General features: G+C 38.0%; 1 protein-coding gene across 1 annotated transcript; it reads left to right on the top strand.

Moving 5' to 3' along the window:
* The first annotated feature begins 367 nt into the window (after nt 1-367).
* Nucleotides 368-21,086, top strand: TRPC1 (transient receptor potential cation channel, subfamily C, member 1). Its single transcript, XM_010181304.1, has 13 exons — nt 368-455; nt 1,348-1,502; nt 2,668-2,766; nt 3,632-3,834; nt 4,350-4,481; nt 5,828-6,023; nt 7,675-8,011; nt 11,718-11,857; nt 13,790-13,933; nt 18,326-18,501; nt 18,647-18,848; nt 19,384-19,578; nt 20,396-21,086. The coding sequence occupies exons 1-13, from the start codon at nt 368-370 to the stop codon at nt 20,621-20,623; spliced, it is 2,295 nt and encodes a 764-aa protein (XP_010179606.1). The 3' UTR covers nt 20,624-21,086.
* Nucleotides 21,087-24,330: the final 3,244 nt, after the last annotated feature.

Raw genomic sequence — 24,330 nt, 5'->3', positions numbered from 1 at the left:
CTTGCTGTAAAATTGAGGGCTTTGCTAGACATCCCCTGGCAGAGACCAGTTCCCTGTGATTTGCACCCAAGGTAGTAAATGGGAAGAGTTTAATTTTTTTCTTTTTCTTTTTTTTTAAGTCTGTTACTAAGCACAATCTTAAATCAAACTGATCTTAACGCCTCTGAAATGTTTGGCTCATAGATAGGCTTTGAACCATGTGCTGAATGGTTTTGTGTGCTTTAGGACGTGGTTGTGTCCTGGTGTGTTTCTCTGCAGAGGTGTCTGCTGGCTGTGTGTTTAGGTTAGCTCCCAGCAGTAGGAGTGTTTCTGCGGTGACATTAGCCAGTGAGCTGAGGAAGTTTGTTCTGGTCCTCTCTGTGGCGGGATGTGCGAGACAGCCCGACTGCCTGCAGCCGAGCTGCTGGTGTGGTCTGGCCTGAAGATCAGACCGAGCCACAGCTTTCTCTCCAAGTGTAAACAGAAGCTCAGGGAGCTAAAAGCATGCAGAACAAAAAATGTAAAATAAAATAATTGTGTATATAACAGCTGGTTTTAGTATTCTTGCATACTCTGTGCATATTCTACTGTATGTAGAAGTATTCTACATATACTCTGTAAGTATTCTATGCTAAGATCTGTCTTTGTCATGGTTTTCTGTGTTACAAAATAATTTGGTACTCTAGAGTTCAGAGCTTTTATCTTTGGCAAGAAGAATCAATTAAACAACATAACACTAAACAGTAAGGTCTAATGTGTCTATACTTAAGTCAAATCAGAAAATGCAGCTCATGTACATATTACTGTAGTTAGCTTTACTTGCCCAACAAACTTGCTGCCTGAATTTTATAACACTGCAGCATCCTGTCACGTCTGCTGTGGTCATATATCCACTAAGATGGAGCGATACAGAGAAGATTAGTGTGGCTTCTGCTCAAGGAAGATGCAGACCTGTTTGCAGCGTTGTAGAGGGTTTCTCTGAGCCTGTGGCTTTTTTGAACTGAGAAGCCTCTTCTGATGTAGTTGAACTTAATGTTTTCTGTATTCGCGTGGTATGTATGAGCTATTGCCCCAGGTTTGAAAAGTACCCATGCTTTTGTGTGTGCTTGTTTTTAGGACTGGAGCTGGAGAGGTGGATTAAAGTACATATCTTAGTGCTTTCCTGAAAAAAGACCTCACAAAATATCTTCTGTTTCCTCCTTGATGAGAGAAAGCTTATCCACCTCGACTTCTTAACTGTCTGACATATTCAGTGTGTTGTCAGCTATGGAATGTTGTCTTGTTTGATGGTAGCTGGTACTCACGACATTCACGTGCCTTTAGTGCTTTGTAACAATACTGAATGGCATTCTTATGTTACTTTTGCAGGTGACTATTACATGGTTAAGAAACTCTTGGAGGAAAACAGCTCAGGTGAAATGAACATAAATTGTGTGGATGTGCTTGGACGAAATGCTGTTACCATAACCATTGAAAATGAAAACTTGGACATACTACAGCTTCTTTTGGATTATGGCTGCCAGGTATACAACGTATAAGTTATTGAAGATTTTCAGTGGAGTCGTTCTCTGTTAATCTTTCCTTTGGAAGGAAATAGAATCTGTCTTTATAGGTAGTTCAGTTCTTTTTCCATTTAGTAATTATGAAAGTGTTTTCTCCTCGCTAACTTACTTTTCCAGTGAGATTTTATTGGCATGGCAAATGTACAGTAGCATTATCAATGATACTAAGAAGCTTGACTCTTATTTGAGACTTTATTCTTGTTGCAGAGGTATGTGACCTTCACGCGAGATGGACAGTATATAGTAAGAATGCCCCATATCACAAAGCACAGAATGCAGAGATCCTTTTGGCTGTGGAGTACAATAACTTTTTAAATGGTAGCACAGTTAGAAAAACGCACATTATATTAGTTTATTATTTAAGTTAAGGCAAGTGTGTGTTTCTGCATAGCTTTCTTGTTAAACTTGATCTGTGCTTGATGGCAGAGGCAGTTTTATACCAACGATGCTGCTTTAACTACATGTAACGTGTCTGCTGCTGCTGGCACCGTTGTAGCTATGATGTCTTAAGTGTATAAGACAGGGAAAAGTGGTATCTTTTGATACTGGACAGGGAAAAAAGCACAAAGCCTTCCCCTCCCTGCATCTCCTTTTTAGTGGTGAAAAGAAAAGCTGCGTATTTTATTTTTAAAGTAAAAATTAGAATTTTCTAAGATGAATTAAAAAGAATAATAACAACCGTCTGCAAAATGAAAAGCTGCTTAGCTCAACTGTAGAGAAGGTTCAGAAGTAGTTACCAGCCCAGGAGATTAGCTTTATCACAGAACTAGGGATGTGGGGCTGAAGTATCCCATATGCTTCAGTTGTGTTACACAAACACTGGATTTTAACACTTTTAATAATTGGGTAAACTGTCTCTTAGAACTGGATTTTTGCAAGTATCCTGGATCTTATTTGCTGGAAAGTAATTGCTGCAGTTTGTTCTTCTGCTCTTCGTACAATGAAACAAATTGTTAGTAATGCTGCGCGAACTCCCGGAACGGCAACCTGAATCTGTGTCCTGACCATGTGCATGGTGATAATACAGTACATTGTTTCAGTGCCTTAAAAATGAATGTTTAAAAATGCAGTTTTCTGCTGTTTAAGTTACTGCTGTTTCCACACGTGACTTTTTTCCTTTCCTCAGTCATCAGATGCGCTTTTGGTGGCGATTGACTCGGAAGTGGTGGGAGCTGTTGACATTCTACTCAATCACCGACCAAAGCGATCCTCCAGACCAACCATTGTAGTTGAGTGTTGTTATTCCTTGGTTTTGGTCAGCGAGTGGGGGGCTGTGCTGTTGGATGCTGGGTAACCATAGTGTTTAATACAATATTCTTAAATGAAATTCTGCATCTCTATGGTGATAGATTCTGGACATTAGGGATTGTTTTTATAGCCTCTTCTGTCTTAAAGGATAGACTATGTTATTTTGCTTTACTGCCTAAGGAATCCAGTGGCTTTATTTGTGCCAGCTACTATCAGATGCCTAGTTAGTCCAGAAGATAAAAATAATAGAATGGCTGTAAATCTCTTCTTGCAGACTGTTTGCAGGCATTAGCAGACCTATAATGGGTACACTTGTGTATTGAAGCTTTGTAAATTCCTTGAGCGAATCTATAAGCATCAAATTTTCACCCTGATATTAATCAGTTGAAACTTATCTTGGGAGTGCTTAAGTATCAAAGAACTTCCAAAAGCTCACAAGTAGAGGTGGAAGGAGGGAAGGGATAAGGTGTTGTGTAACAGAGTGTGGTACAGTCAGGATTTTTTTCCTTTCTTGGATAGTAAATATTATTTTTTTTTCCTCAAACTAGAACAAAATACACTTTTTAATATCATGCATGTAGGCACGGAGAAGGTAGGCACTGAATGTTGGGTTTTCTATGTAAATAAAGTAGACGCCTTTCTGTGTCTGTTTTTCTTTTTCCAGTATTTATGAGAGGTGTTTGAACGCTGTTACAAATTTTTCCTTATTTTCGCATTATGGAGCATAGGAAAATATTTTGAAGGAGAGATTCATTGTTGAACAGTCAGAAAACTCCTTACATGTAAACACTGTGGTAGAACTGTATGTAATAAATTGAGATACTTCCTACGTTTTATTCTAGAAGCTAATGGAACGCATTCAGAACCCAGAGTACTCGACGACCATGGATGTGGCACCTGTCATTTTAGCTGCTCATCGTAACAACTATGAAATTCTCACCATGCTGTTAAAGCAGGACATTTCGTTACCCAAACCTCATGCTGTAGGCTGTGAGTGCACACTGTGTACTGCAAAGAACAAAAAAGATAGTCTGCGACATTCCAGGTAAGACCATAGGTTGTGCTTGAAGGGGCTGGTGGGAGACAGTGAATTTTTATTCATTTTTGGTTTGTACTGTTACTCACTGTGCATATTAAGCTCAGAGCCTTTTCTGTCTACAGCTGTGTCACAAACATTCTAGCTATCTTTGACTTGGGAGCATAGGAACTACAGAAATGGAATATTTTAATATTTGGGGTTTTTTGAGCCGGAAGGAAGGGGTGGGTAATGCTGTATCCTGTTTCTGAAAGTGTTGAAATTTTACCAGTACTGTTACCTGACGGCCTTCTGCTGATGTACTGGTAACAGCGGTCCAGTTTGGACAGTTCTTGATACTTAGAATAATAGGGATTCTAAGTATGTTGAAGGACAATATCTTCCATGGCATATCACATTTAATGCTTGCAGTGTCTGATTTTAAGAAACCCAATTGTTTTGTACAAACTTTTGGAATAGCTTCTGATTTGAAACTGCTAATCGAATGAAGCATCTTCGTTTTGCTTGCTATTCTTTTGTCATAGGTTTCGTCTTGACATTTACCGGTGTTTGGCCAGTCCTGCTTTAATAATGTTGACAGAGGAGGATCCGATCCTGCGAGCTTTTGAACTCAGTGCAGATTTGAAAGAATTAAGCCTTGTTGAAGTTGAATTCAGGTAGGAATTGAAAACACAAACCAACTTTAATCCCTTTATGAAATTACATGTATATAAATGTGTATGCAATAGAAAAGGTTTATTCTTAATTTTTTTTGAAATTTTGAGTGTTTAAACTGATAATTTGGCATAATAACAAGTTGTATAGTATAATTTATGCCTTATTAACAGCCATTTTGACAGTTTAATTACTTTAAATCCTTTTAGATGTAAACATTTTAATGTGTAGAGTTGCAACAAGTGTTCAAATTTCGGCTTTACTTTGGAAAAATACATAAAAATGGTGCTAGATGCAGACTTATTTCAAGTTCACACACTTACTAATCGTCTAAATATCTTGTTCGTACTGTGCACTTTTTTTTACCCACATCAGTGTAGAAGTATGCAACACCTTGTTTATACTAATGTGACTCACGCTGGGAGTTGTTTTGGATATTGTTTCTTAATTTTGCTCCTTATATTATAAAACTCTGACCAGCGTGCGCACACGAGTGTGTGTGTATAATATGGGTGTGTGTGTAGAAGATTACATGCTGAAAATGCCCTGTCTATTTAATAAACAAATGCTCAGTATAATTTTATTTTATTTAAGAATTATATTTGGCATCAGAATTAATATTTAAACCACGCAGGTTTCTACCATTTTGAAACTTACCAGCATAAAAACATAGGGGTTTTTTTGAGAACATGAGAGCAAATGTGTGTATAGGGTAAAACTCTATGTTCCTAAACAACATACAGATTTTCTATTTTTATAGCTGATTGTCTCTCTTAATAAGAGTTCAACTGTTGCAGTTTTATGATACAACTTGTCACTAAAATGGACTGTGTGCCAGGTGAGACAAGCACAGTGTGTGATTTCTTTTCTTGCGTTTATTATATTTATAAATAGTATTCAGTGAATATAGACTTTAATTTTCAGATGACAGGAAGAAGTCAAAACCAAAACCAACTTAGCCACCAGGTGGAAAGTCCAAATGATGAATTACCAGTGTCATATTTTGTGACTACTGCACTTTCTTCTGGAAATTATTCTAAGCCTCAAGTCTTTATATGGAACTTGAAAAATAAGAATCTGTATACTGTAATTCTGTTTCTCATTTTTTCTTTGTCTAGTGGAGTTGCAAAATAAACTGAGGAGTAACTGTAATGTCACATGGCAACACCTACTCACAATTGTCTTCAGAATGCTTGGATCTTGACATATGACTGGTTTGGTTTTTTGGTTTGTTTTGTTTTAATTTGTCTTAGCGTAACATACAATCCCAACCAAAAATGGATAGTCAGTGATTTAATGGACAAGATGTGAGCAGTGTAGTATTATGTACTGTGTCTGTGTCTTTCAGAAATGATTATGAGGAGCTAGCACAACAGTGCAAAACCTTTGCTAAAGACTTGCTTGCACAAGCACGGAATTCACGAGAGCTGGAAGTTATTCTGAATCACACGTCTAGCGATGAACACGTAGACAAGCGAGGATTGTTGGAAGAGAGGATGAACTTAAGTCGCTTAAAACTTGCAATCAAGTATAATCAAAAAGAGGTTTGTCTGTGCAGTAATTTGATAGGCTTTCCTTATCATATTTTGCTAGTAATTAATTTATTGTTCTGCCTCTAGGCACAGTGGAAATAAATTTGTAAGGGTTATAGAAGAGTTGGTGATACACAGAACATCTGCATGTAAAACTGAAATGATACTTCAAGATACAGAGTTTCTTCAGTATTTACTGTGGGGAAAAATGTAGTCTTTTCTGTATTGCAGTATAGGCTACCACTCTTTTATGAACAGCTCTGGTAGTGGTAATTATTTGTTCAGATCCCCATTAAATCCTTGCCTAGGGAAGCATGGATCCTTAGGTGCCATGCATGATTTATGATCTTCTCACTTGTCATTAGCTGTTCAGCTTTGTCTCGGGCCTTGTCTGTGCTGTTCAGAATTATGTTGGACCTGTGCTGGTACAACTGAAAAGCGCCTCTGTTTCACTGCAGTAGTGCCTTTTTATGCCATCAGTATGGAAGTTATTTCGTGCAGTAGGTCATTGTCATCCCTGGACTAATTATAACTAGTTGTGCTGTGCTAGAAGGCAGATGGGTATTTGTGGGATTCTAGCACAAGGACTAGGGACAGACAGAAAGTATCCTTTCCATGCAAAATTCCTTTTCAGAAGGCATTATAATTCTGTCTGTTCTACATACTTAGGGTTAAGCTGTTTGTGAAACTATTAAAATAAATAGTGTTTAAAAGTCATAAACCATTGTTACGGAGCATGCTAGAACCAGCATTACATGTTTCTGGCATGCATTAAACAAGCATACTGAAGTATTTCAGATGTTGTTCTAGTTTTGAGCATAGCTTGTCTTTACCACAGTGGTTGGAGAATAACAACAATTTTTTGTGTGGCGTGAGAAAAACATCTTTGCAGGATGCTTTATTCCTGGCAGGTTTATTATAGAGACAGCTTTTTGCGATGCTTTCTAAAATGTGATGATACTGTCAAGGTTCTTTTAGTTGATATTTTTTAAATTAAATGACAAACCATCCCCTGGTGAAATACATTCTTTTGTAGCTCCATGCAAATAAGCATCTGAAAGTTTAAGCTACATTTGCAAAATAACCTACATGACATGCAGACCAGAATGATCTTTTCAGGGACTGACATGACATAACTTACCCTGATTTAACATTAACCCTGCTGAATAGACCCATAATAATTTTAAGAACTGATATGTGTGAAACTGCTTGGCCACGTTAGTCCTCATCTTACCAGATGTTGTGCTTTACGATATGGATAGTATTTAACAATAACAGTATGTTATTCTTCAGGTAAGATCACTGTATTTTATAATAATAGACAATGAAGCTGTCTGATGTTACTTACATACTAGATTTCTACATGATTAGAAATCAAAACTCATTCTTGACCCAAAAACCATTAAAAGTCTAGTATGTGTGTTTCATGTTTAGCTGGTAGTTTTAAAAAGAAATTAAAGTTATGGATGTTTGTAATTGTAATGGATCCATAGCACTTCTGTTATCTTATGAGATAATTATTTTAACCTAACATTCTTGCCTTTTTCCTGTTTGGGAACTACAGATAGTTTGAAAATGACTTTTACTAAAGTAAATTAGTGATCTGTGTTCAGAAACCTGAGACTGATTTATTTTTTTTTGTTGTTTTTTTTTTTCCTTCCAGTTTGTTGCTCAGTCAAACTGCCAGCAGTTTCTGAACACTGTATGGTTTGGACAGATGGCAGGCTATCGACGCAAGCACACATGCAAGAAAATTTTGACTGTTTTGATGGTTGGCATTTTCTGGCCAGTTCTGTCCCTGTGTTACTTGTTAGCCCCTAAATCTCGAGTAGGTCGAATAATTCATACTCCTTTTATGAAGTTTATTATTCATGGAGCTTCATATTTTACATTTTTGTTATTACTTAATTTGTACTCTCTTGTCTACAATGAAAATAAGAAGAATACAATGGGACCAGCCCTTGAGAGAATTGACTATCTTCTGATAATATGGCTGATCGGTGGGTATGATTTGAGTACGTTGGATGACAATTGCTGATGTTGATCAAACAATAATGATTTGTGCTGCCTTCCTCATGAAGTTAACGTGTTACTCATTGCTTGACCAAAGTTTACTCTTTGGAGGATAGTGTTACAGGGGAAAAAAAAAGCAAACACATTTTGAGGAAAGGATATGAAATGTTAGAACAATCTCTAGTTAAAGTTTCAGAGGCAGTGTTGTAGGATCGAGCAGAGGAGGAATGTGAATTTTTCTTCAGAAGAACTGGCATCATTGAGTGACGCAAGTGAGATTCAGTTGTGCAATAGCAAATTAAAGTAAAAACTGTTTTCCTAGACACTATGAAACTCTGATCTTAAAAGAAAAGAGAGAAAAATAACCTGAAGGCAAACCAAGTGTGTGTTCCTCAGATTAATAGTTTTGTAACAGGTAAGAGGCTGTCATCCGCTAGTTTTCCTTAGTGTGCTGAGTTGAGGAGTTAAACTAGTTCAGACATCCCTTCAGGTTTTTTCCAATACTTTTTCATGAATAGGTAGTAGTATGTAGTATGTAGGTGGTTTAATCATTGCGAATCAAACTTGGTTGGCTTTTTCATCAGCCAGCAATCCACAAAACTTTCAGTTTCTTCCAGCTCTCTTTTACAAGAAGTGCTTAGACAGTGCTCTCACATATATGGTTTAACTTTTAGGTTGCCCAGCGTGGAGGCAGTAGTTGCGCTTGGTGGTCCGTGTGATCAGCTCGGGGTATTCCATGATTCTATGAATTCTGTTAAAAAGTAGTAGGAATAATCTGAGCTTCTTCACTACTTGTGTTTCTGTGAATAGAATTATGGTAGAAGCTGAATATTACTAGTAAAGTTATTGTTTATTTGAAAGTGTAGCTAAGATCTTTCTGTAATCTTGAAGTAAAAGTATTGGTGCATTGTATGCAAGTTAATTTTTTTCTGGATTGTGAATCAATTAATTTCTGTTTTAATATGCTATAACTAGATAGAACAGGAGGGTTCTGTCCATTTTTGTTTGACTAGTCCACCTTAAATAATTGCCAAAACTTACAGTTCTGCAAAGTCTCTTTTATAGTTGTAAGCACAAATTTTTATAGCATTCTGCTCAGCTTAGGGAGAGGTTTTTGGATATATACAAAATTGCCATCAACAATAAGTGACAACTTAGTCCTTCATGACCAATTCTATAATGCTTGATTTGAAAAGTAATTAGTAATAAAATTTGAACTTGTTGCAGAGCTGGCGTGTTGTTTAAAGGAAAAACTGTTGTGTATGTTTATGTATGCGTATGTATGTATGCATACTCCATTGTAGCCTAATAAATTGAAGGTGTGCGTTTACCTCATCTTTGTTTTAAAACACACAGACAAGTATTATTTTCACATTGTAACTCTCCGTTTCTGCCTGTCGTCGTCACTGCCATAACTACCTGAAGGGATGCGTGTTAGTTCTGGTTGATGCAGCAGAGGGAGCACAGGTGTAATTTTTTTGTGGAATACTCATGAACTTTTTTTCTTGTTGGAAATTCATAAAAGCTTGTGTTTTTGATTGATTGGTGTGTGCTTGTTTTTTACATTAAAAATTGATAGATAAATTAGTAGAAACTTATACCTTAATGTAAGGTAATTAAATTTGTTTCATTTGGTTGGCTGGACTTTTAGAAAGCAGTGATATAGTTGAAAAGTTTTTATACAAGTAGTTCTGGGTGGTTTATTTGTTATTTTAGGGTGGTTTTTTGTAATGGCAATTCCTTTCGTTGTTTAGCTGTATTAAAACTGCTGAGTAGTTCTTGCAGGTGTTGGAAATACCTGGTACCCCACATGCAAACACGTGCAGGTCTTAAACTTGAAAGCTTCAAATGTAGAGTGTGAGTCGGTGTTACAGACTCCTTTGTTTTGAGATTCGCCATCTGGTTCTAGAAGTTCTTTTGTTCCATCAAATCTAATGTAGGCAGAAAGTGCGTCATTAGTTGATCTTGGAAATTTTAATGAAAGGCCGTAGAAGCATTTTATTTTTTTTTCATGTAGTATTTTAACTTGCGGATTTCAGACGGGATTGAAAAATGACCTGTAAGTAGCATAAATAATTGAAATCAGGTTATTTTTCACATAATTGAATCTTAAATTGAGTTTTTTAAAATAGTAATTGCATTTATAGGTTAAATGCCAATTTCGTAATCGCATATTATACTGTTTCCTTACAAATACTCAGTAAGTTGAAAACAGTGTATTTAGAAAATATGTGATAAAGTCAACTGGACTAAAAAGACCCAAGCGACAAGGATTTACCTACAATGTTGTCTTCCATAGTCCCATTAAACCACTTTCTAAAAGTCAGTGTCAAAAGGGCCACAGCAGAGTTTCTAGCACGTAGGTAGCAGTTAGTTTTGTTTTCTAGATCAGCTCTCAAAATCATGACTACAGAAATCCTCTTTTCCAGGTTACTGAGCCTAAATCATACAAGTGTCTTTCCCAGCAAAATAAAGCAACAGAACTCAAATTGTCATGTATGCAAATAACATCAGCTGTAGCATCTTGTACTTCTCCAACTTCTTATACTGATTCTGTAACAAATTTAGTGTGAAATACGTGGTGATGATATGGAGGGGCACAGGGGTTCCTCTTTAAAAATATATGCCTTATTACCAGCAAGAAGAGAGATTTATGTCAGTCTTCTAATGAACTGCGCACAGTTCTGTGCTGTAGCTGACTGAGCAAATAAAGCAATACATAAGTGTCAGATACTTATTTTTTCTTTCTTACATCCACTGGATCGTGCTCTTACTGGGCCAAAGTTTTAGAAAAGCCACAAAGTCCTGAAAGCTGAACCAAGTCTAACAGTTTTTAACGACCATCTATGCATACGCTGCTTTTCTTCTCCTAGATATAGTAACATACAACTGAAGTACTCAAAAAAACCAGAACCCCAGCCCATTAAAGAACTGATTATTCACAGAAGTCAAAGCTGCCATTTTATTTCATTTAACCGTCCTTTCAAGTTTTATAAAAATGTCAAGTCTGTAAGGACATGCAGTTAGTAAAATTCTTAACAACTTACGTATTTTTCCATACAGCCAACCATGGTTAACAATGGTGAAATTAATTTTGGTATTAAGATCCCGAATACTTAAATGTATGTTGCTCTAAAACTTCTGATTTTTGCCATATTAAGTCATGGTCTCTTTTTCTCTGCTGCTGTTGTTAAATATCAGAAAGGGTAGGAAAGATGTCTGCTTTTTGGATCTTCTCAGTAATAGTCACCAAGCTGATTGTTCTTAAAAAGAACATTTTATAATACATACACATTTCTGAAAAATACTTGATACTTCATACAGCAATGTAATGCTTTCTATAGTGCTTTTGGAAAAATATGAATACTCGTTATTCTGAAAAAGCATTTGTATTCTGGCCTTCTACCTTTATGTATATCTGACCTTTTCCTCCTTTATTTCCTCTCATGCGCTTTTTATTGGAGAATGTGTTTCTTAATTGGAATTCAGGCTTGAGAAGGTTAAACGCCTTGTTGCCTTATGATTAATGCTTGTAATCTAATGCAGTGCTTTTTAGTGAATTTACCTGATTACTCCACTTCTTTCTCTTTGCCAAAACATCATATACAAAAGCCAGTCAGAAGTGCTTTAGTTGTAAGAGTATCTCTTCAATGCAATGGCTTGACTTCCCTATCTTTTTCTTTTATCCTGCAGGAATGGTGTGGTCAGATGTTAAAAGACTCTGGTATGATGGTTTAGAAGACTTTTTAGAAGAATCCCGTAATCAGCTTAGTTTTGTCATGAATTCCCTGTATTTGGCAACTTTTGCTCTCAAAGTAGTTGCCCATAACAAGGTGAGCACCCATCTTCATAGATCCAAAGCTCCTCCGGGACCGACTGGGCAAACAGAATTTTATTACGTTGCTACAAGATACGTTACATGTGGTGTGTTAACAGTACCATGTTGTAAGTGCACTACATTAGTAATAGCCTACTATGTGGATATAGTTTAGGCTTCCAAGATCTTTGGTCTTGTTCCATCTTGGGCTTAAAAGAGAAGTTGATGAGGCAAATGGGAGTTAGAAAACACAGCAGGACATGTCCAAGTACTCTGGGAGCTCAAGCAGCTACTCTCTTCCAAATGGCTAGAGTTTCACGTGGGGAAATCCTGTACAGCTCATCAGGCTTTACAGTTGAGTTTGTCTGATTACAGATGCTCAAATGTCATAGGTGGTTGTGGGGTTTTTTAAATTGGTTTTTTGTTGTTGTTGTTTGGTAGGTTTTTTTTTTCATTTGTAGGTTTTGGGGTTTTCCATGCGGTAAGGAAAAAAGCCCCAAGATGATAGAGGAGCCTTGTCTTTTCTGTGTGAAAAGCCATCTGGATTTGATTGAAGATACAAGCTTTGACAATTATCATCCCCATTCTGTTGCATGTGGTGTTAGCTGCACAGAATGTGGCAAGCTGCCAGACCAGCTGAATATGAATATTTTAGCAAAATTCAAGCCAGTGCAGTAGCAGCATTGTTCTGTATTGCAAACTGTGAGTTGACAGCTGTCTGGCAGTTGGGAGGGAAATAAACTGCTTTATTTCTTACCAAGTTGCTGTTTGCCTCATTTCCCTATCCTTGCATTGATTCAAAGGCTGGTAATCATTTGGAAAGCTCCATTTTTTGGAAAAAAATAGAGAATACCATGTTGGGCTACCTTCCAAACCATTTGCTTTGCAACCAGCACATGTCTGTAGTAGCAATCCCCTTGCTGAGATAAGAGCCCTTTGCTACTAATTTAAGTTGTAACCTTTTTGAAGATGAAGGACTCCTGTCCTATGTAACAGGCACACGATGGCTTTTTTCCCACTTTTATATGGTAAATTTTATTTTTCTAGTTTATAAGTTATTTAGAAAACCAAATAAAAAAAGCTTGTTTTACACCTTAGGTCCATATTGTAGGCACTGAAGCTGTAAGAAATAAAGGAAGAATCTGATCAGAAGGATTTGTACACATGCAATTGCAGTGTATAGAAACACGTTTATCCCTGTTTCTTGCCACCTTTGTGCAGCACACTTTTGGGCAACTCATTTTAAAGCAGCTTTGAGTTCCTTAGTTTTTGAATGTCCATTTTGAGACAGCAGAAGCTGGTAATATAGATGCAGAATGTTTTCAGTTGAGTCGGAAGTCGGGGATCTCTAAGTGCACCATGAATAGTGGAATAGGACCTAATGGATAGACTTTAAGGGTGTGTTTGCACCAGCAGCTTACTTGTGACTTCCATTGTCTGTAGTCATTCGTAAATCTATTGAAGGAACTCCAGGTCCTAAGTCTTTCTAAATCTTTCTAGAACTGGTTAAGAACAGCTGTCACCACATTGCAATTGCACGTGTACATTAGTTTTCTTTGCAGGATTTTAGTGTTGTTTTTGACTGAGGCCTATTACACTGGACGATGTGCGTGCTTATAGAGTACGCGAGTCCGCTGTTTCAGCAGCCTGTTCAAAACAATGGAAGGAAAAGCTGAACAGAGGAACAAATGGTTTGCCGAGCAAGTGAGTGGTAGAGCTAGGTATTGAATTTAAATAATCTGATATCTGGCTCCCTCTGGAATGGCTTTCAGAATGCCTTTGTCTGAAAAGAGTGAGATACCTGAGAGAGGCAGGCCATGCATGAATTGTATGTGTTAATGTCTTGTATGCTGTTGTCTGTTTCAGAGGCAGAAGTAGGGAGTGGTGCATGGGTGCGTTTCTGTATTAATCATGTCAGTGATCTCAGTTTGTCCTTTTTACATTGCAGTTTCATGACTATGCTGAAAGGAAGGACTGGGATGCGTTCCATCCTACCCTAGTGGCAGAAGGTCTTTTTGCTTTCGCTAATGTTCTTAGTTATCTGCGTCTCTTCTTCATGTACACGACCAGCTCTATTCTGGGACCACTCCAGGTGAATATCGTTACTGCTTGAGAAAATGTTAAACTTGATGTTAACTTGATATGAAGAAAAGAGAAAAAGAAGACATGAAAATAAGAAAGTCAGAAAGTGAAACGTAGGAAAGTAATATTGCATTGAAGTTTGTTTTTTCAGTCTCTTATGTAAAAAGATAATGGTTTAAATGGAAAAAGTTTAAAAAAAAAGAATGGAAGACCTAGTGTAGTTCACTTCCTTACATGATAACTCTACCTATACTGTCTTTTTGTTTTCACTTGTTGTTACCTTAACATACCGCATCAGTGTCTGCAATTTGAAAACTGTAAGGACCAGGTCCTTCCTGTAAAGTTCCGTGCAAATGGTTGTCTTAACTTGTTATCTCTAAAAGACAGGTGAATGAGATTTGTAGCAAGGAAAAGTAATCAAAAGTCTTTCTGTTTATGTCTGTGATCTCACTGAAGTTGTGCATTGAGTTGAATTGTGCAGATTGCTTTGGTTTGAAAAACACAAATCTCCCAGCAGTATTGAAATAGCCATCAATCTATAGGCAGTTACAAGAAGGGAGGACAGGTTTCTTCTTCCTTGGAATTCACTGGAGCCCTCCAGTGAGTAATAATGACAGTTAAAACCACATTTTACTTCGATGACAGTACATTGGCAACAAAAGGAGGACTAAGGAGAGTCTCCCCCTCTAGTAAACGGGGGGGGAAGCATAGTGACCAGGGATGAGGAAAAGGCTGAGGTACTTAATGCCTTCTTTGCCTCAGTCTTTAGCAGGAAAACCAGCAGTACTCTGGGTACCGCTCAGGGGACTGGGGAAGACAGGGATGGGAAGCACAGTGAAGCCCCCATAATCCATGAAGAGGTGGTTAGTGACCTGCTACACCACTTAGACACACACAAGTCTATGGGGCCAGATGGGATCCACCCCAGGGTCCTGAGGGAGCTGGCAGAAGTGCTTGCCAAGCCACTTTCCATCATTTATCAGCAGTCCTGGCTGACTGGGGAGGTCCCAGTCAACTGGAGGTTTGCGAATGTGATGCCCATCTACAAGAAGGGCTGGAAGGAAGACCTGGGGAACTACAGTCTGACCTCGGTGCTAGGGAAGGGGATGAAGTGATGCCCAATGCCAGGACAAGGGGCAGTGGTCCCAAAGCTGGAGCACAGGAGACTCAAGCTGAAGATGAGGACAAACTTTGTCAGTGTGAGGGTTATGGAGCATGGCCCAGGCTGCCCAGAGAGGTTGTGGAGTCTCCTTGTCTGCAGACACCCAAAGCCCTGGCCGTGTTCCTGTGGGACTGCTCTGGTGATCCTGCTCTGGCAGGGGTTGCACTGGGGGAGCTTTCCAGGGCCCTTCCAACTCCTGACATGCTGGGATTCTGTGATAACACATTTAATTCAGTCATCAGGAGATGGTGGGGGAAAACATTGACAGTCTTGTGTTGTGATGCTGGAACAGTGGAGACCACAAGTGTCTAAGCTAAATTCAGATTTTTCACTTAAAGTTGGAACTTAACCTGGTTTTGTGAAAGGATTTTATTTTCTTCTCCTGATTTGAGAGCAGACATCAAGTTTTCTGCTGAGTTTATGCCATGAACTGTTGTTTTGTTCATTGGTTTCTTTTTTAAGCACAGACCCTCTCATCTTAGTTTTGGTGCTATTCATCGTGATAAACTTTGCATAGGTGTACTTGCAGCTTCTTTGGCCTTGCTTTCTGGGAGATCTGTGACGACAGATGAGATCAGACAAGTCACTGCTTTCTTGCACCGATGACTTTTATTTATTTATTTATCTATCTGCTGATAGTGATAGGATTTAGTTAATATAGGTAGTTGTCAGCATCGTCACTGTGTTTGCAAGTGTCTGTTGAAAGAAAAGATGCTTGGAATGTAAGTATGGTGTTTCTTCACTGATTATACTGATGGAATTTGTCCTAATAGGTCAATCAGTGCTTTCTCCTCTCTTCTTATGAGTGGGGCTAGTTTTAAGAGCTTTATGGCAAGAGGATGGTCTGAAAAGATCCTGCAAGAAACATTATGACTACTAAGCATAAAGGCAGAAAATTTGAGAGCAGCATTTTGTGTTTAAACTCTTGCTTTGCAACTAGAGTTGCACCAGTGGAGGTTCTGCAGTAAAGCGTTTTGGCTCAGGTCACTAGGCCTGCTGTCAGGGCTTTAGGATCTGACTGAAAACCTCCAGCTTGAAGGTCCAGCTCATTTTAATGAGTTGGAGTACTCAGTCTTGCTGCACAGATAATAATCTTTTAGAATATTTTTGTTTCATACAGAATAGCCCCTCTTTGCAAAGAGAAATAATCACTAGTTAAATTGGTCTGTTTAAAATAATTGTAAAAGGTGCTTTAAAAATCATGTTCATGGTTCTTGTAACCAGTGTAATGTTACTGGAAGATGCTTGTTTCTCCTCTTAGGGTTTTGTTTTTATTTTACTTCTTGCCCTTTTCTCTCTAGCTGTGACTATCTTGCTGTTAATTTTTTTTAATACATTTTTAAATGGAAATGTACTTGCATACTTTGAAAAAAAAATAATAGTCTTGATGTTGCAGTAAACATTAGGCTTGTTATACAAATTGACTGAACACTGGAGTCTCTCTACATTTGAAAGAGATTCACTGTTTAATGTGCGTATTTATTTATGTACTAAGTCTTTCACAAGTTTTTTATTAGGAGGCTATGTTATGAAATTCCCCAAGTAAATAAAAACAGTCAACAGTCACCCCATTCAGTGGTACACTGAAGCTTGTGTTACTGCTGTTGGCCGGTGCAGCTTGTGCAACAACTCTTACAGTATTTCTGAAAGTAGGTCACAAAGTTCAAATGTTGGTGATGAAATACGGCATGGAAACCCAGCGGGGGAGCAGGAGGGGAAGGCAGCGACTATGTTCTCTTGGCCATTCGAGTTATTTTTAAACATTCGGTTACTTTACTTAGTGGTTAATAAAAGCTTTTTAGGTTGTCTGTGTGTAGTGGTTTTTTGTTATTAACGAGAGATAGAATAATACTCCCCTAGATTAGATCATTAGATTTCAAATGCTTAGAAATTCTAGATACTTAAATGGAATAGCATGACTGTGTAAGGAAAGCAGTGGTATTCGGGCTGTGCTAATGCACTCTATTCAAACAAAACGGTTTTGGGTGGTTTGCACTTTTTGTGCATTTCTGTTTCATCCGCTTTGTCTCTCTGGCCTGCGACCATGTTTTGGTTTTGGATTGCTTTGGTTTCTTCATTTAAAAGGATAGATGTGATGAAACAGTGTGATGGGGATTATGTTCCTCCAGATGACACAATTACTGCATAGCTTTGCCTGCAGCTGCAGATTCTCCACACCTGTGGCAAACTGCAAAGAATCAGAGAGAATCTGCTGTGCCGCCGGGGCACCCAGTGAGTTTCCAGCAGCCCGGGAGGGAGCAGGAGCTGGTACTTCATCTCCCAGTGAACTTGTATTTGCAAAGCCTGACCAGTGTTACCATTCAGCACTGTGATTTGGCACAGATTGTGGTGCATACAGGATTAGGCTTTCCGCACACTGATTTGTATAGAGGATTACATTTACCTGACCCCATTTTATGTATTTGCGTTCTGTATAATGGCATGGTGTTCTCTGAAGAAGTTTGTAGGAAGAGTCATTTAAATGCTGTGAACAGTTTATGCAGTGTCTGTGTAAAAAATTATGCTTACGACAAAAGCAAATCAGGGTCTTCTCTGCTTTGGAATAGCACATGAGCTTTTTTGGTATATATATGCTGTATTTGTAGCTTTGCAAGCTTATGTATAGGATATTTTGAAATGGAAACCAATGATCTGAATTTAGTGTCATACCTTCTGTACTTTACACCCTTCAGTTTTTATGTGCTTACACACCTACATATTGCGTATATTTAAAATCTTACATAAAACATACAGAGAATTCTGTGTTCTGCAGATGGGTTTGCTATACTGCTTTTTGATTAGTGACGAGTTATGAGTGCAAATGTTTTGATTAATTCAGTGTCCTTATTAAGCGTTTTATTAACTTCCTGTGTGAGATTTATGCTCAAATGCATTTAATTTAATTTACTGTTTTATCTGTTGACCTCTAAGCTCATTATTACCATTGGTATTACAAGTTAAGAATAAAGTATACATACTATTGCTTGTGGTTAATTGAAAGATACGAACTTACCAGTGATGTTAAAAATGCTTAAATTTTCTTTTTAACATCCAGAATTTTTCACTGAAAAATGGTCCAAGAGTCCCTCCTGGTTTCGTGGTCTGTTTAGCATCTTAAAATTCAAGTTAAAACATTTCAAATGTCAGTGGATATTTTTTCTTGACTAGAGGCTGGAGGGGAGAATGCAAACAAAAATAACTGCATGTCTCACTAAAACTGGGAATAAATCTATTTCACAGATTTCAATGGGGCAGATGCTGCAAGATTTTGGAAAATTTCTGGGCATGTTTCTTCTCGTCTTGTTCTCATTCACAATCGGACTGACACAACTTTATGATAAAGGATTTACTGTAAATGAGGAAAAGGACTGTGCGGGGATTTTCTGTGAACAGCAGAGCAATGACACCTTCCATTCGTGAGTCTGATGTCTGTGGAAAAGCTGTATTGTTCTAGCCCTTAGTTCCTAGTAACGAAACAAAACTGGAACTTGGCTTTACATCAAGTAAACTCATTTGAAGGTTTGCTTTACCTCACCAGGTTTTTTTCCCTTCTTTTTGTAGGTTTATTGGCACGTGTTTTGCTCTGTTCTGGTACATATTCTCCCTGGCGCACGTTGCCATCTTTGTCACACGTTTTAGCTATGGTGAAGAACTGCAGTCTTTTGTGGGTGCTGTAATTGTTGGTACCTACAACGTGGTGGTTGTGATAGTGTTAACTAAACTCCTTGTGGCAATGCTTCATAAAAGTTTCCAACTGATAGCAGTAAGTGATTTCTGATTAATTACTAATAATTGCTAGCTGTATCTTTGGATTTTGTACACATTTGTTGCTTTGTGTAGACACCCACAGGCCTCCATGGATGAGTTCTGTCTCCGAGCTCACAAGGGGCATCTTTGAAGAAAAGATGAACTTTTTATTTACTTTGATCAAAAGAAAATAGGTACTTAGCATGTTGAACATGTGAAAGGCTTTGGCCCTCTGGGAATTGAAGACTTTATTGATACAATGGCCATTCCAGTAAAGATGCTATTCTTGATCAGGTGTGGTGTGTGGGCATTTGATAAGGAGTTTATGCCTTTATAGCTGAATTTTGCATTTACACTGGAGTATGTAGTGAATCAAAAAGATGTTTTGTATTTCAATTATTTAATATTACTATATTAAAATATAATGATATATTCAAGTACTGTATAATCAAAGTTAAATAACAGTTTTTAAGGTGTGAGAAAATAATATTTGTGAACTAGCCCGTTAATGTTTTTGGTTTTGATTTCTGTTAATGTTTCTGATGCTTTAGAATCATGAAGATAAGGAATGGAAGTTTGCTCGTGCCAAGCTTTGGCTTAGCTACTTTGATGACAAATGCACGCTACCTCCACCTTTCAATGTCATTCCCTCTCCCAAGACTATCTGTTATCTTTTCAACAGTCTCAGTAAATGGATCTGCTCTCATACATCAAGTGGCAAAGTGAAACGTCAGAACAGTCTAAAGGTAAGAAATGGTTGGGAAGGCTGTAAGCCTGGAGCTGGAAAGGTGCACCTTGCTAAAATGAATCAGCAGATTGCTGTGTGAAGCTGCCTGTCACAGGGTGAATGCTGCTTCGATAAATAGGATCTACAGAATAATGTGTGTGGCATCCAAATATAAATGTTACCTATTTCTACTTAAGTAAGGTGCTATTAACTTTCAGTTTTGGGAGCTCCAACTCCCTTCCCTGCAACCCCCAATTACCCCAGAAATAGTCTGGAAAAAATGCTTTGATTGATTGAAAACTTGTAGAAACCTCAAGGAAGTATGTGCTAACCTCAAAAATGGTGAGGTTAGAGTATTATTTGGGGAAAGTAATTGGTTTTAAACATATTACAGAAGTGACAAAATAAACAACCAAAAAGGATCACTGAAGCCTCTCGTTGGGGGAGGGATTATTTTTTGTTAAATAAACATTTTTATTGTACCCTGTAATTTTGCATACTAATTTTGCATCTTCCTGACAAAAATAGTGTTAAACTAAATTCAGAGACTTCATGGAATGTGCACTGAGAAACACTGAGGATTATGGAGCTCTTAATTGCTCATAGGACGATTACTAAGCCAGGCAGATTAAAAATGTTCAGTTTTGCTGGTATAGTAGGTTATAACTTACTTTGTATCTTGCTGGCAGTTTACATGCATTGTACATTCGTGCGTATCAGGAGGTATCTATAAAATAGATTTGTTATTTTGTTCATACTTATTCTCTGTATAGTTTATACAGGCTTTAAGGTCAAAAGTTATTTTTCCATAGTAAGCGTGCAATGTTTATTTAAAGGAATGGAGAAATCTGAAGCAAAAGAGAGATGAGAATTATCAGAAGGTCATGTGTTGCTTGGTCCACCGTTACTTGACTTCCATGAGACAGAAGATGCAAAGCACGGATCAGGCAACTGTGGAAAACCTCAATGAACTGCGGCAAGACTTGTCGAAATTCCGAAATGAGATGAGAGACTTGCTTGGTTTTCGAACTTCTAAATATGCTATGTTTTATCCAAGAAACTAAGGCTTACCTTTTAAACAAAAAACGTGTACTTCTAGATACCTGTAGGTGAAAGCGTTGACCTAATTCTGTTGCCAGACCAAATAGAAAAGAAGATTATTGCACAGTAATACATTTGCAAATGCATTTGCATGAGTTGCAGCTAGATGCAGAAGTGGTGAAAATAAATGCAAAAACAGATATCTTAGTTTTCTTAAGCTCTTGATCTTAGAGTGTATATAGAATTTGTACATAGGAGTTTTCTAATGTTCCTCAGACTGCGGCTGTCAGGTGTCAGAGCTTCATAACTAGCACAATGTTTATTTCTTCTATTTTTGCTGTTTGTTCCTTTTTGATACTTGTTTTTCAAGGTGTGGGAGAAGATAGGCTTTTTAAAACAAAAATCCAGCCTATGTTTATTTTTAATAGAAAAGTCAGATGTAGAATAATAGAAAATTTCCAGCACAGTTGGAAATTGTATTTGACTGTAGGTTACAGTGCATGTGAAGACTGCTCTGAACGAGGCAGTTCTAGTGCCAAGTTTTGTATGTTAGCATTGACTGTGTACTAACAGTTGTAGAATACAGAAAGTCGAATCATCAAGACTCTTCCCTTTCGTGGGAGCACTGACATTTTGAACTCAACGTAGACCAACCATTTCTCGAATGTTTATGGTTATAGGTAAGACAATCAATTCCTGCTTGAATTTTTCAGCAGTGCCTCAAAAGTAGTTTATACTGTACATGTGAAGATTAGGAACAGAATTTTAACACTAACCTGTGAACCTTTAGCGTTTGGTATCTTGGGTTTTTAAAATCTGGAGGATAAATCGAATTTAAAACCTGTGACTTACCAAAAATGAGGTGGAGGACGTGAGTGCCACTGCTTGCAGTGCTGAACAGTTCCTGTGAGACAGGGTACACTTCTTCCCGTGCAAACACACGCTGTATCTGGTCAGTGGACAGCTGGAGACAGGTTTTACAGACTCTACTTGCAAACTTCGCTCTCTTTCGTCCCTTTTTTTCTTTATAACACACTTGTTCCAACCTAAACATTCATTTTTTGTCAGGAATACTATGTTTTGTGAAAACATGTGATTTGACTTGGCTTAAAATGGACAGTAAGGGCTTTGTGGATTTTCTGTGCTAGAGGGTCCTATATGGCTTTATATGCTTATATATAATTCAGGCTGACAAACTGTAATCGAGAAATGTGAGATTCCTGTATTTTTCATTACTAAATAAGTATATTTATGATGCTAAAGGATTGATTGATAATTTTACTGTTATGATGGTGCTCTTCTAAAATGGTTTTATGTCAAGAAGGCGCAGGTAGCCATAGTGGTCTTTGACTACAGTTGATTTCAGGAGGTTGGTAGAGTCGAGGCTTACATGAATGTTTACTTTTTTGAAGGAATTCTTACAAAACTCTTTCTTGTAAAGTGAATATATTTTCTGTACTACGAAATTATGTCTATCTGAACTATGTTTTAATACTCTGCTTCCAGAAGTGTTGCAGTGCAGAGGTATTCTGATAAGTCTGTTGGCTTTTCGTGTTAATAAGAAGCTAACCTCTTGTGTTCAAAGCAAAGAGGATGACTACATTTTGTATTTGGACTCAGATCTCATGTTTAAATAACACACCAACAGAAAAACTATGTGCTGTGTATGTTATGTATATCCAATAAAGGAAGCAGACAAATAAAAGCTCTTTGAAAAACATGGTCGTATTAATATTAGTCATATTTGAAACACATTATATCAGGTGCCGTATTGAAGGTCATTTCTTTGTCACGTTAAGATAATAAGTTTAAGGAAGGTAGGCGGTCTTAGGGTTACCTTTTTCCTTGTGGAACCATCCTGTTAACTTTTAAGTTCATTTAAATGACTTCATGTGCTGCCATCAAGTGATACCTGAGCTAGTTCCAAGTGAGCTAGGTGACATTCAGTGTGCAGTGCTAGCTGCTCGGGTGTGCTTATCTGCATGAAGCAGCATGCTGATGGAGCTGCTGTAGTGGGTTTCAGTGTGTCGGGCAGAATCACTGAGCTAGCTCAGTCATTGTCATCTGGCACTGTGTTCTACTACAGTGTAGCTGTGTCCTTGGGAAGAACTGTCTTATTTAAGGCACTTCTGGGGCTTTGGGTTGGAGCTGGAGGTTCCAGAGTTTTTATTTGTTCCTGAAATACACACTTGTAAGTGGTAAGACATCAGAGAGAGAGAAGTTTGTAGTACCTTAGTTGTATGACACTTGGCATCTCTACCTTATTTGGAAGCTGTTGCAGTCTTCCTATGTACATGGCTACTGATTGGAGTAGCTCAGGGTGCTTGGTACTGTTTAGTCCCTCTTGTCTTTTTATTTAGATGTTCCTAGTCCACATGTATTAATCCTGCTATTGCTTTCTCATTTGGCATTTTAATACAGACTAGTCCAGAAGCAGTCAGCAGATGTTGGGGCTCTAAGATCTCCGTCCTGCACACTCAGAACAGTCCTGGATGTGCATGGACACAACATTTTAGGTGTCTGTGATACTTCAAACTGGGATGTCGAAAGAAAAATTTGGAGAAGCTGGAGTTTACTTGACTATAGGATTCAGAATTTCTGTGTACAAATTTTAGTCATGAAAGGACTAAGCAGCGTTTAGAGCCTACTGAGAAATGTTCATTCCTTTTGTGTTAATGTCTGTTTTGTCTTAGAGCTAATTTGGCCGGGATGAATGAAAAATGGAGATGCAGTTTTTCATGCCACCTCCATTTGCAGCAGAAAGGTCAAAGCCATTAATGACTGAAAGTCGGCTTGCTTTATGGTCCTGCTAAACTACTGTTGAGATTATTTCTGTTGAAATGATTTCAGCACTTGTATTGCTGTTAGATAATTTTGTTTCTGTTTAGTTGCAGGTTGGGTTTTAAATGTATGAACCTTACAGTCACTACGTCTGCTTTTAAAAACTTCTAATAGTTGTTACCTGTGTTTTGTAACGGATTCTTAGTTGAGAAAACTGGCAGTGCTCCGTGTTTCTTCAGTCCTGGCTCCTGTCCCCTGTTGCAGGGCTACTGCTGTCAGTGCTTTGATTTGGGAAAGAAACTGTTCTAGAGGGAGTGTTGAGAAGAGCGGGCAGGATTTTTCTCTACCTACCATTTGGGAGATGAGAAGCAGGCTGCCAGACCTTCATTACCTCACTGAAAAAAGTTGCATGCCAGATGGTCCTGTCATCATAAATAAAAACAGATGATCATTGTAGTTCAAGACAGGTCCAAGCATGATTTCCACGTTGCTTCTCCCCAGGCTGCTGCTGAGAAATGTGGGGAGCACTGCATAAAACCCATCAATAATGAGAAATCAAAATTACAAGTTTAAATTTTTTAAATTACAGAATTACATCTGTTTTGCAAACAAATACTGCTGCGGTTTCCATAGAGAAATGCTGTTTGGTTTAGTCAGCAAGGCGAAGGCACAGCGATCTGTACAGTGCAGTTACAGCACCAAACTCTTTGATGTCAGCTGCCAGCACAGCCTTTCTGTACCTTTGTGCCTCTCTCTGATTCTTTTGTCTCCTGCCTGGCTGCCCGTCAGTCTTGGGAACAGACGCTGCTGAGCTGTGGCACTACCTCTTGGCATTACGTATGAGAATCAGTAACTGAAGAACGGTAATCACGTTCCACTACTGGAATAAACGACGAGTACCTCGCATGGGGACTGTGTATTTCCTTACAGGTTACTGCCAGCATAGTAT

The sequence above is a fragment of the Mesitornis unicolor genome, unplaced genomic scaffold (assembly GCF_000695765.1).
Source record: "Mesitornis unicolor isolate BGI_N332 unplaced genomic scaffold, ASM69576v1 scaffold17860, whole genome shotgun sequence".
Lineage (NCBI taxonomy): Eukaryota > Metazoa > Chordata > Aves > Mesitornithiformes > Mesitornithidae > Mesitornis > Mesitornis unicolor.
The sequence above is the reverse complement of the archived record's forward strand: the minus strand, read 5'-3'. Positions and strand labels throughout refer to the sequence as shown.

Excerpts from the sequence above, each read along its gene's own strand:
- TRPC1 (XM_010181304.1), top strand. The coding sequence starts at position 368 with ATGTGCGAGACAGCCCGACTGCCTGCAGCCGAGCTGCTGGTGTGGTCT. Across the intron at positions 11,858-13,789 it reads AAGTAGTTGCCCATAACAAG|TTTCATGACTATGCTGAAAG; the intron begins GTGAGCACCCAT and ends TTTACATTGCAG. Across the intron at positions 13,934-18,325 it reads CTATTCTGGGACCACTCCAG|ATTTCAATGGGGCAGATGCT; the intron begins GTGAATATCGTT and ends TCTATTTCACAG.